This window comes from Oppia nitens, unplaced genomic scaffold (genome assembly GCF_028296485.1).
Source record: "Oppia nitens isolate AA-2021 unplaced genomic scaffold, nextdenovo-longstitch-racon4-pilon3 scaffold3_pilon_pilon_pilon, whole genome shotgun sequence".
In the NCBI taxonomy this organism is placed as follows: domain Eukaryota; kingdom Metazoa; phylum Arthropoda; class Arachnida; order Sarcoptiformes; family Oppiidae; genus Oppia; species Oppia nitens.
In genome coordinates, this window is record NW_026533221.1 from 2626360 (window position 1) to 2640641 (window position 14282).

Sequence of the window (14282 nt, forward strand, 5' to 3'; positions counted from 1 at the left end):
AGACTCACTGTTGACAAGCGGATCATATAAGTGGTTAATACAACAAATATATATATATAGTAGTATTGAATTACATTTTGAAAATAAATATATTATATACTTATATATATATATATTAAACATCATATATATATAACTGATGATCCATTAGGTTGTCTACTGAAATATTGGGGGAGAAAAAAGTGAGAGAAAAAAAGTCACCAATAAGTTAGTCATTCAATACTGTTGTCATTGATCTGTATGTATGTTTCAATTTCATTAATAATTTTTACCCACAAAAAAATATATATTAATATATTGCAGAAAAAATAAATTTTCAATTTATTTGGGCGCAAATAAAAATATATAGTATATATGAAACACAATATTAAAACTAATGATTAATACAAGTGTTATTTATATGAGCTGTTGTTAATAATAAATAAAAATATATATTAATAATATACATATTTACTATTTATTTTTTTAAAAAAAAAACATATACACTAAATATCTACTTAATTTATTAGTAAAATTAGTTTATAAATAATTATTTTTATTATGAAATGGGGATTCATCTAAACATTTACTACAAATATTAACTGTATATTGACTTCTTATCAATTCATTGATTGAATATACAGTATATTTACAGTATGTTTAGGGGAAAAAATATCAATATATTTATATTGAAATTTATGAAATATTTTCTCAGGCTTTTTAAAAATTATTTAAGCAAATCAATTGAAAACATACATAGTATATGCATAATATAAGTATATATATATATATATATATAGTATATGTCATATATCTACTGTATATATATATACATATCTAATACTAAAATGTGAACACAAATATAAGATTATTAAATAAGATAATCTAAATGTAAATATTTTAACAAAAAACATACACTCTTGAGATGGTCTGTTAAAAAAAATTATAAAATTAGTCACTGAAAAAAATTATCAAAAAAATAGTAATTAATAGGGAAATATCTATATAATATGTCTTAAGTTTAATTGATGCAAACATTTTGAGAGTGAGCTTAAATATCCATCATTTTTATGATAAAATATTAATGTCATAAAAATTTTTATCATATGATTTGAGTTGTTTGAAGTCTTATTGGGTGTTGATTTTGAAATATCAAACCAAACAAAAAAAATTTATTTGAAAACTTTGGAAACCGGATGTGTTTTCTTCGATGATTTTTTCAAGAGTAGTAAAACTTTAGTTTTTTTTATTATCGGTTTCGATGAAAATACTACTAATAATAATAAATGAATGATTTTTTGGATGAAACCTCTGAAACGTGATATCTAATTGACAAGAGATGGGAAATATCATAATATATTGTACAGAATTTTTATTATATTCTCTCTCTCTCTCTCTCTCTCTCTCTCTCTCTCTCTCTCTCTAAAAAGCTCTCAATCATTACTATTGCCAAAAAATGTTTACAAATTGATTGATTGAATTTATAATATACAGTATATTATATAACATTTAAAAAAAAAGTTAAGGACATTTAATAAAGAAAAATTGTTAGTTTTTAAATTTTAAAATATATATATATATATTATAATTATAATAAATTAAAACTCTCTTACCTTAAGCTTTTTTTTTAGTTGAAAGAAACATTTGAATATTAAATGTTTTATTCAATATTATTGTATTGTTGTTTTTTATTACAAAAAAAACAATTCACTGAAAAAAGTAAGCTATTATTATTATTAAAAAAATTAATTAATTAATTAATTAAGAGCATATATTATTTACCTGAAACATAAAAAACAGTAATAATTAATTTTTTTATAAATACAATTTTTGTTTAGTATATTTAAAATAAAAAATAAAACATTTGTACACAATCTGTCATTTAGTACATTGCATTGTGAATGAAGTTTAATGTTGAGGAAGTGATCCCAATATCTAATAAAATGTTTTACTTGTATACCAGTAATTAAAAGCAATAAAACGTATATTAATATGAAAAAAACATATACACTATTTGTGATAAATACATACAAAAAATGTAATATTTATATTAAGCTTATCTTTATGTTTGTAAAAAAAATCTAAAAGTTTATATTTATGTAATTCACATGTTTTTAGACAAATTTGTTTTTTGGGTCTAAAAATTTTCACATTTTTAACTCCAAAAAAAATCATATATTAATTATGAACTCCAATATACTATATTTATATACATATTAGTATTTTTGAGTACATTTGATGATAAAAATAAATTAAATGATTCATTTTAAAGATAATTTTTATATATCATATAAAATGCATTAAACAACATTCACACACACACACACACACACACACACACACACACACACACACACACACACACACACACACACACACACACACACACACACACACACACACACACACACACACACACACACACACACACACACACACACACTTACTGTATATGTATATACCGGTAGTTTTGGTCACTGTATATCTATATAATAATTATTATCATTTTATTAAAATCAAATGTTTTTGATTCACATAAAATAAATTATTATTTTCTGATTAACCAAAACATGTATACTATATACAGTACTGTACTATATATATATAAATGTCCATTTTAAGATTATAATTAATTAAACTTTTAATTACTTAAAACATTTAAGTAATTATATAGATTATCAAACTATAGATAATTGTTTGACTTGTAGAAAAAATGTAGTAATAAATAAAAAAAATTGATCATGCTCAAAACATAAAAATAAATACATGTATATGTTCTACAAGTATTTAAATATATTATAATTTTTTTATAAAAAAAACTACCCCCGTATGCGTAACAAACTAAAAAAAAAACAAAAAATAAATAAAATACATTTTAAAACACATTTATCACAATCATTGTAATCACATGAGTGGGTGATAATTAATACCTTGTTTTGTTGTCAATCATTAGATCAATCATTGAATTAAATAAAACAATAATAATAACAACAATATGAAACAAAACCAAAAAAAAAAGTTTACCGAAATTGGTTTACCGGGGGGTCGGGGGTCGGGAGGGCCCAGGGGTTGGAAAAAAGGGTCACTTTGTATCTATAAACTTTAAGCAACAATTATTTAGTACACTGCCAGCCATCTGGTGGCGGGTGAGTGGGTGTCAGCAACAGTGTGTCAGTGCATTGTGTGTGTGTGTGAAACGTCTCAATATATACTGTAATATAAAGTATTAATAATATTATTAAATATACAATGAGTTGGCGGCGTAACAGTTGTTATGAACGGTTCAATTGAGTGTTTGAGTTAAGGTTTCGCCCATTTTTTTCAGTGATTTTTCAAACCAAACAAACAAACAGAGAGACAGACAGACAGTGTGTTTGTGTTATTATTATTATTATTATTATATTATTCATTGGTTTTGTTTATCAAACGATTATTATTTACACCAATCGATCGATCAATCAATCAATGGATGGCCACAATCGGTGTCCGCACGCTGTCTAACACTCACTGACTGGAGTGGCCATCACAGTAGTCGGTAGTACCGTATAAGTCACTCATTTACATCCACTCGCAGACACTGATGGAGTCGACAATGACCCCCATCGGTGGTGACCCGATTACCTTCTCCTCTGTTAATGTTGTCGACTCGGGTCAGGCCGACCACCACCACCTCCACCAACAACAACAACTGTGCGTTTGTGGCCACGGATTCATAGCCAACCAGTTCTGCATTCAATGCGATAACTGTAAGGAATGGTTTCACGGCCAGTGTGTCAATGTTCACGAGTACGAGGCCGACGAATTGGACAAATACTACTGCAATGTATGCCAACTGATGGACAATAGTTTGCAAACAGTGCCGAAACAGTGGACAAACAATTGGCGACACAATCGGTGCGAACCGAATCCGGCCACCAAAGCGGTACAGGCGGGTACCGAAGTGTTTGTAACCAATTTGCGGAACAAGAAGTTTGCCGACGCCAAACATAACCCGACGGTTATTCAGCGTATGAGAGGTCAACAGTTGACACTGAAGGAGATACTCGTCAGCGGCTTTAAGGTGCCGATTCTGGTCGAGTCTAAGGACGGTTTAGATCTGACTGTGCCGGCCGTCGGCGAGTTTACCTACAAAAGCCTATTAGACTACTATCCGATGGACTTCGAGTTAGATGTCATTGACGTCAGACGCCAGATGAACATCAAAATGAAGATCAAAGAGTTTGTCGACAAGTTTAATGTCGGTCCCGATCACCGAACCAGTGTTCACAACTGTATTAGTTTGGAGGTCAGTTCGAACAGTACACTATCGGCCAAAGTAAGGCCGCCGGCCATTGTCAACAAACTGAGTTGGGTCGAAAACTATTGGCCTCCTGTCGAGGCCCGACCTCAAGTGTCGAAGTACTGTCTCGTATCGATGCAGGACTCGTATACAGATTTTCATATAGACTTCGGCGGTACTTCTGTCTGGTATCACATACTGAGCGGCGAAAAAGTGTTTTATATAATATTGCCGACAAAAGAAAATATTGAAAAATACGAACAATGGATGGCCAGCGATACGGCAAATGAACGTTTTCTACCCGATATAATCGGCAATAGCCAATGCTATCGGCTATGTCTGAGTGCCGGCCAAACATTGTTCATACCGACCGGTTGGATACACGCTGTTCATACACCCGAAGATTCGGTAGTTTTTGGCGGCAATTTCTTGCACAGTCTGAACATTGAACTACAGCTGACTATTCGTGAAATGGAACAACGGATCCAAACGCCGTCCAAATTTCAGTTTCCTTTCTTCGAGCTAACCCATTGGTACGCAGCGCCTAACGTTTTGAAGCTACTACAGGATAATCTGTCGAAAAAGCGACCGCCGAAGCATCTGATAGCTGGTGTCAAAGCATTGGTACCTCAGCTGAGAATTTGGCTGAAAAGTAGCAAAGACTACGAAAACCAGAGCGAAAATGAATACCAGGTGTCGATGTTATCACCGAAAGGTTTCAATTGTAATCGACTAATCAAAGACTTGAATACTGTTCTAAACAAAGCCATCAAAATACAAGAGGGACAGCCATTAGGCAAGAAAGGAGGAAAACCTTATAAGAAATTTGTGTTTAAGTCGTCGAACAATCGATCACTGAATTCGACAAACCCGACGACGACGGCTAATACATCGCTGAATACAAGTAGTCCTCAAAAGCAACCAAATATTAAGACAGAAGAAGTTGATGACACTGACCAACCATTGGTTATGGATGGCGACAAACGACAAGCGGCCACTAAAGTGCGATCGCAATCAAGCGATTCGGATTCGGCGGCCAAAAGCTCATTAAAATTTAAGTTAGCGATAGTCGGCGCTAAAGAGATATTGTCGTCTAAAGATACCGATACGAACTTTATGGACAATATTTTAAATTCCGAGATTTTAAAATCAGATAATCGACAGATTTTATCCACTAATAAAAAGTCGAATAAAAGGAAACGCAAGACCAACGACAATGGATTAGATGAAGAAGTGGAAAGTATGATCAAAGGCCGGCCAGAGGACGACGATTACATTTATTTGGATATCGAAACACCATTGGATGAAGATGCCGAAACTGCCGGCCTCAATGTACCGAAAGACGAGGCGTGGACACCACGGGCCAGGGTCCAGATCAGAGCTATACCGAAAGCGCCGCGCGAGTCGCGGGACGCTAAACGTTCGGTGGTCGAGACGAGTCTGGCCAATGCGGCCGCAAAACTAGAGAATATGCCGCAACAGAAGCGACACTATTTGAAAAAGAAGACAAAACCAATACCGAAACCAGCGGCGAAACCTCAAGTAGTTATCGAACCTCAAGACATTGTCGAAGCGACCACATCATCGATGGACAGTCCATTACTAGATAGTGGCGGCGCCGCCGGTGGCCAATCAAAGACTGCCTCTTCGGGTAACGGTAATCAATCGGTAATACGCAAAGTGTCCAAAAAGGGAGAAAAAACAGCGAAACAAAGACTCCAGAAGAAAATGAAGAGACTTTGTTAACCAATTATTATTATTATTATTATTATTATTATTATATACTTATAACTTAACTTAAACTAATTGTTAACAAATTTCTCGTTGTATATAAATTTAAAGAAAAAAACATTGTTTTTAGTAATTTTTAGTTGAATAGCAAAATGCAATTAAAAATAAGACTGCCATTTATATATGATATTTATATTTATATATCAATATATATAAACTGAATTAAATGACTCAATTGGTTTGAGGTCTTAAACAGTGAATTATTGTAATTAAAATATATATATGCCTTAAAAAATTGTTTATCATTTTTAAAAACTTTTTTTCATTATTACGTGACCTCAGACTGACACACACACACACACACGAAATATTTTAAATAATACTAAATTAATATATATATATATTTAAAATTTTTTCAACAATAAAATAATAAACACTTTAGAAATATGTGTGTATTTACTTAAAATGTCTAAACATTAATTTTTTTTCGAAACCATCTATAAAAATATATATATTTAAAATCTAAAAACTTATTATATATATATATATATATATATATATATATATATATATATATATATATATATAATTTATAAATGTATATTAAAAAAAAGTCAGTTCACTCACCCATTAATGTGTTGCTCAATAGTTAGTGGCACTCATTTTCTCATGGATTTTGAAATATTTTTGTTGATTACCTAACATTATAAATATATATATATATATATATCGTGTCGTTGTTTGACTACATATAATAGTATAAATACTGTTTACATAAATATATTGTATATACAGTATAAACTTTTATAAATTTATAAATTAAGTTATTTTTGGGGAGTAATTACATACAAACACACACACAGTATATAATAGTTTAGTTATACCTGATTTACTAAATGAGAGGACAGTAGTAGTAGTAGTAGGAGGAGGAGGAGGACAACACACACACACACACACATACACACACACACCGAACCATTGAATTTTATTTTTTTAGATATTAAAAAGTATATAACTTTTCTATGAATGATGATGACTATTGTGACAAATCAATGATCTGATTAAAGTAGAAAAAAACAGAGCAGTAATAATAATAATAATAATAATAATAATAATAATAATAATAATAATAATCGTCGTCATCATAATAATCATAATAAAAATAATAATTGATTTTAATGACAGAGTAGACGACAAGATATAGAAAAAGCAAAAAAATCACTTAAATAAAAAAATTGTCTGAAAATGAATGAAGTGAACTATAAAATAAAATAATACATACAATGAATTTTTGGAGACATTAAATTTCAATGACTTTTCTCATTAGTGATAGACTGGCTGAGACATACAGACAGATAGATAGATAGTTAGACAGAGGGATAGACAGTCAGAGACAATGGTTATTATAACATAAAACTGATTGTTCACCACCAGTGATCTGATGATCTTTTACAATACACACACACATACACCACACCACAGAGCAAACTTGTGTGCCATTGCTGGTGACACTCCACCCCTTGAGAGAGAAAAATTATATACAATTTATATAATAATAATATACACAACAAAACCCATAATACTGTTGTATACAACATCACACAGGCATACATCACAATCTAAAAGTATCACTTTTCTTGGGCCAAACTCATGCGTCAAATTGTTCTCTCTCTCTCTCTCTCTCTCTCTCTCTCTCTCTCTCGACATTTAGTGTAAATCTCAGCAGTTATTTAAACCAACTTCTGGTTTAAATTATAAAATCATTTCTTACTCTACTTTTAGTCCCAAAAAACACTACTATATGTACAGTATGTTTACTATATATATCTTTTAACGTAAAACGCCTTTTAAAATGTGTAGTGTTTTTCATTGAGAAGAAAAAGAAAGAGTTTAAACACACCATTAGTATTGAAAAGAAATGGTTCCCCAGAAACAAAAACAGCCAAAAAAAAGTTTCGGATGTTATTTATTTGACCATAACTTACAAATCTGTGTGTCGTTTGGCCGTAACGTTGTGTTGAAAAATTAACTTCTTCTTCAGATTGGTGGACAGGGATGTGGTGTTTGGTTAGAGAGAGCGAGAGAGAGAGAGAGAGAGAGAGAGAGAGAGGAGAGAGAGATCAGCGCCAGTGATGGTTTCAAATGCGCAATACTTATCAATAGCCAAATAGTTTTGGGTATCGCAGCAGACATTTGCCACACAGAGCTCTGGTATTTTTTTTTAAATAATAAATAAAATGTTTTTCCCCAATGAATTCAATGGGTATTAATAATATATTAGAATATTATTATAATTTTTTTTAAATAGTTCTCTCTCTCTCTCTCTCTCTCTCTCTCTCTCTCTCTCTCTCTTTGTCTTTATGTGGCATTTAATCAAATTCCTGATCCAACACAATATCAATATATTATTTTGCTGTTGAAACACAACACAACTTTTTAAAGCAAATAGTATTAACTGAACAATAAAAAAAACTTTTCTTTGCAGATATATTTTTGATATTTTTTTGATACTCAATAATATTTTGTATATAGTTTTTAATTTATCTCTCACTCACTCACTCGCACTAACTCTTGTGATATTTGCCAGCGATTAGGGCGTCAAACATGTGATCGTTAGCAGCAATATATATATATACACACAGTGTATATATAAATTAAAACACAATTTTTTCTCTCTGTTGTTGATATCAATGTGTGTGTGTGTGTGTGTGTGTGTGTGTGTGTGTGTGTGTGTGTGTGTGTGTGTGTGTGTGTGTGTGTGTGTGTGTGTGTGTGTGTGTGTGTGTGTGTGTGTGTGTATGCGTAAGTGTTAGGCATTTATATAAACATTTAAGCAACAAGTATATACATATATATATATATATATGTATGAATTGGCAAACCTTACTATCTATCTCTCCCCTACTCACTCACTCACACACACATACACACACACACACACTCACTCACTCACTCACTCACTCACTCACTCACACACACACACACACACTCCGATACCTTTTAATAAATATGACGCTTAATATATTGCTGACTATGAATGGCCTTCTCTGACGTCTCTACGCCAGTCTTTTACGTCAGGATACCAATTGTGTGATCTTTTAATATATCGATATCTAAATAAGGTGTCAATTTGGTCGACCAGAAAGCACACACACAAACAGATATATTGGTTGGAAGTGCTTATTACCACAAACGATGGCAATGTCCCACAGTTTCTTACTATTATCCCAAATAGGCTGCTCTCATGATTAGTAGATATACAGTACATAGAAAAGTATAATACCATATATATATATATATACTGATGTATTGCATGTTTTAAAGTATTAAAACAAAAAATAAGAGGTCTTCCAAAACATAAGGATATATATATATATATATATATGACTTTTAATATCAAGAGAGAGAGAGAGAGAGAGAGAGAGAGAGAGAGAGAGAGAGAGAGAGAGATCAATTCATTTATTCTCATCACATCTGACACATCCAGTCACTGAAATTCTCAATCAAAATAAAAATTTTATTTTTTTTAGTTATGGCTATGCCTGCCATACCGGTCCTCCTCTCTTTCTTTCTTTATATATATATATATATCACTATCAATACATGTTATACAAAAATAAATCTCTATTCATATAGTTGTGAGATAGAGATAGGGAAGAGAGTTCAGCACTTGTCAATGAAAATCACCCGATTCTTCAATGAAGAGATATATGTATTAATTTTTTTGTGAGAAAATTTTTTCTCATTTCTTGTTTGATATCATTATAATTATTAGTATTAGTATTTAATTCACAAATTCTTGTGTGACATAAGCGCTAAATAAGAAATTAACGAAAAATAAATAAATATTAATTTTATAAGAAAAAAATATATAAAATATTTTTTTTTTGAAGTGCATAACATATCTTAACATTTTTTGTTGTTGAGCTAAGATATGTTGTGTAATATTATAATTATAAACAATTGAATACTACCTGAGCGGTGCAGTCAATCAAAAAATTAGTCGTCGATAAAAAATAATCGGTTATTTCAATAATGATAATTCAATCTATGTTTTGTTTGCCAATTGTTATGCCAAATAGTACTGTAATGTACTGTACAGTACATTAGTAGTAGTATTAATATTGATAGTATTGTTGGTAAACTTGATTTTTTAATTTTCTCTCATATTTTTAATGTTAAATACTTCCAATTCATCCAATTGAAAATCGCTGATATCTTTTGAAAATCTAAACGTATATAAAAATATATATATATTAAGTATATATATAATAATAATTTATTAAATATACTATAGTATGGGATAGCAAACAAGTTATTAAAAAATAATTTAAGTCTGATATGACTTTGTTGTGTATAGTAGTAGTATTGTATATACCATAAACAATATACTGTATAATTTTTTTTGTGGATAATATATCATATTTATAATACACATATAAATTAAATATAAATAAAGGTTTATTGAAATTTGTAATTTGTTGGGCTAATATATATAATACTATATATAATCCTTTTTTGTCGAGAGAATTAAATTTATATATAAAATAATAATAAATAAATAAGAGTCACATAATAATAATTTATATATATTTTTTTCTCTCTCTTTCTCTCTTATAAACACTACATTCATGAGAATCAGTCCTTATATAAGGTCATTGACAAAAACAATTTACGCCCTCTCTCTCTCTCTCTCTCTCTCTCTCACACACACACACACACACACACACACTCACTCACTCACTCACTCACTCATTCATTCACTCAAGAAATACGATACATTGAATTATACATCAAAAAAATAATTTAAATAATTGGTACCAAATAGAGAATCTCCCACTTTAGTGAAAAATTTTTTATTTTATTTATTTAAAATTAGTTATTTTATTGTTGTTGTTGTATATCAAAAAATTAATTGTAAATAAATGATTGAAATGAATATTTAAATACACACTTCAATTTGTAAAAACTTTTTTTTGATTTCTAAAGTTCAGTATATATTAAAAATTATTTTTAAAAAAAAAATATTATAATAAATATATGTATATCTAAAAAGTTATTATAATTTATGCCTCAAATAATATATATTTAATAAAAGGAAATAAATGCCTAAAAGAATAGCCGATACTATCATTTGCAATGTCTATGCCATAGACTGTTGTCTATAAATTTCCTGCTTTTTTCAGTATCATTGATACAACAAATTCACGTATAATTTGCTTATTATATATCTATTATTATTTAATTATTATTATAACAATTATTAATGTACTTTTGTGTATTTGCCGCCATATTTTGCGTACACAAAAATTTTTTATGCGATTAATAATAAAAATAATAAAATACACTATAAAGCTAATGATTTGGCTATCTATTATTTGAAGTCAATTTATAGCTCTATGTATTATTATTATTATTATACTTATTATTATTATGTGACATATTTTTGTCGCTAATATAATAATAATATTTATATGAGAAAAAGTGTGTGTATTTCGGACGGTTATTGTGGAGAGAGAGAGAGAGAGAGAGAGAGAGAGAGAAACGGAAATAGTTATGTGTGTATATATAAACTAATAATAGTTTTCAAAAATGTATGATCATATAATGGCAGAAAACTATTAGATGATGTGAGAAAACTAGAGTCAGAGAGAGAGAGAGAGAGAGAGAGAGAGAGAGAGAGAAAAAAAAAAAGAGAGAGGATTCTGTAAATAGAAGGGCATGGGATGGAATGGGATGGGATGGTAAGATATGGGTGTGGGCACTGGCACCATACTCTAACACATTGATACTAACTATATAACTATCCCCTGGCAATGGCACTGGCAGTTATCGGGAATGCCATAATGAAAATCGCCCTTTCATTCATGAAGTAGGTTTTCTATCTAAGAACCTAAAACTAGTAGTGTTTGTTATGTGTGTGTTTGTATTTGAAGTTAGTTTTAAGTAATAAACTGTATGTCATATTATCTCACTGTTTGAGCACTGGTATGGGTAAGGGTATGGGTATTTGTATGTATGGTTAGGCCTCTCATTCCCTTACGATAGTATATATATATACCAGAAATCCTGAGAACCAGACATTTCCCATAATATTATTGCAACCGAAAGGAAAAATTTCACTTTAAATGAAAATTCAATATTTCGTAATTGAATTGCCATTGAATGAAAAAATGCCACTTGAATTGAATCTACATTTTAAAACCAAATATTACCCTCTTTTTAAAAGAATAAAAATTACATGAATTAAATATCAAATATAAATCTAAAAAATCAGGGTTTGATAGCATAGTTACTACATTACATATATAATACGGTATATTTATGGTATATTATTTGTGTGTATATAATATATGAGTTTAATTGTATCCGAGATAAAAATGTTATATAATACGATATGTAAGTAAATATAAAACAACATTTGCTACATTAAATATACTCTGTATATAATTTATATCAAACAAAAAACAACTTTAATGTATCACATTTAATGTGTGATACAATGCTTTTATTTAATGAATTATCATTTTTAATGGTATCCATAAAAATAGCGGTTAAAGACCTCCAAACCTATAGCAATAGTTAGTTAACAGTTGGGATGTTATATTCATTAGCTCACACACACACACACACATATATATATATATATATATATATATATATATATATATATACATACACACATACACATATATACACATATACACACATATATACACACATATATACACACATATATACACACATATATACACACATATATACACACATATATACACACATACAAACACATACACTAAGGGTTTGTCATATTACTAAATATCCGGAAGAGTCTAATTGTAGATTAAATACAATCAACAATAGATGTCAATGTAATTGTTGCACAAATCTTTGCTTACAAATTGTTATTTAATGAAAATACTGTATATATATATATATATATACCGGTACTATGATATGCTTATTATTATTACAACTATGTATATCTCGTTAAAACAATTGTTACGTTTCTCAACAACAACAAAATATAATATAATAATGAAAACATTATATACTCGTTATATACTGTATTTATAATGCACAGTAGTTTTTATAATAGGCATTACCTAAGTCTTATATAATTAAATAATAACCCATTGCTTAATACCGGATCAACCATTTTTTTAATGATAAGCAAAGTGGTTATGAACTATATTTATTAATGTAAAAATTAGTTAAGTTAAAGTTAAAAACTTATATAATTACAACTAGCTAATAGTTTTGATAATTTTCTTATTTTTTAAAAAATATAAAAAATAAAATTAAGTAAGTATTAAATTACTAAATTTATTATATATAATTTCTATATTATTATAATTTAATATAAAGATAAAATTTAAAAATTAAAAATAACAAAAAAAACTTCAATTTGATTACCTGAACATTTAGAACTTACATATATAATAAAAATTATATATTATAGCATAACCATTATTATTATTAATATTATTTTATTACAATCATTATCATTATTACAAGTTTTTCGTTTCATTATTACTGTATTAAACACATATATATACTGTATATAAAAAAAAATATTAATTATTTTTTTATATACACTGCTCACTGTATTTATAATTATTAAATATTTTATATAATGCGTAATGTGTGTTGTTTCCTTAAATAATAAAAACTAATATAAATAAATTCACAATGAATAATAATAAACTATTACAACGTTAGGTGAACTAATAAATTATACATGTATTTATTAAATATTAATGAAACAAAAAACTATTGTCACAGATATATATATAATATTTAATTAATTAAATAAATTATAATTATTAATTTTAAATATGAACTCATTTTAAAATTAATATATAGTTATTAATATATATATAATGTTTAAAATATTATTATTAGTTTAACACATAGTTTTAACAAATAACCGGCACAAATGTAAGATAATAATATAAAAAATAATTGTCGATAAAAAAATACAGATTTTAATTAATATATTTAATATTTATATATAAAATATAATAATATTTTACTATTTAGTTTAGTTAGTGTGTGTGTTATTTAATAAAATAAAACAGTTATTTGAGTTTTGCGTCACTTGTAATATCATATAACAAACATTTATTATTATATATATAATTTAGACAGACAGACACACACACACACACAATTCATATCATACAAACAATTATTATGAAAATTGTTGTTAAATACACTGTAAGTTATTTTAGAAATAAAATTTATTAATAAAAAACTTTTTAAAACATTTTTTTAAAGAAAACTTATTACA

The 14282-nt window shown here is 28.4% G+C and overlaps 1 protein-coding gene across 1 annotated transcript; it reads left to right on the forward strand.

Moving 5' to 3' along the window:
* The first annotated feature begins 3219 nt into the window (after positions 1–3219).
* LOC128957379 (lysine-specific demethylase 7B-like) lies at positions 3220–6041 on the forward strand. Its single transcript, XM_054303125.1, has one exon. It carries the CDS (start codon positions 3560–3562, stop codon positions 6002–6004), a length of 2445 nt encoding a protein of 814 aa, XP_054159100.1. The 5' UTR covers positions 3220–3559; the 3' UTR covers positions 6005–6041.
* Positions 6042–14282: the final 8241 nt, after the last annotated feature.

What these genes read in the sequence shown, in the direction of transcription:
- LOC128957379 (XM_054303125.1), top strand. Translation starts at nt 3,560, where the DNA reads ATGGAGTCGACAATGACCCCCATCGGTGGTGACCCGATTACCTTCTCC.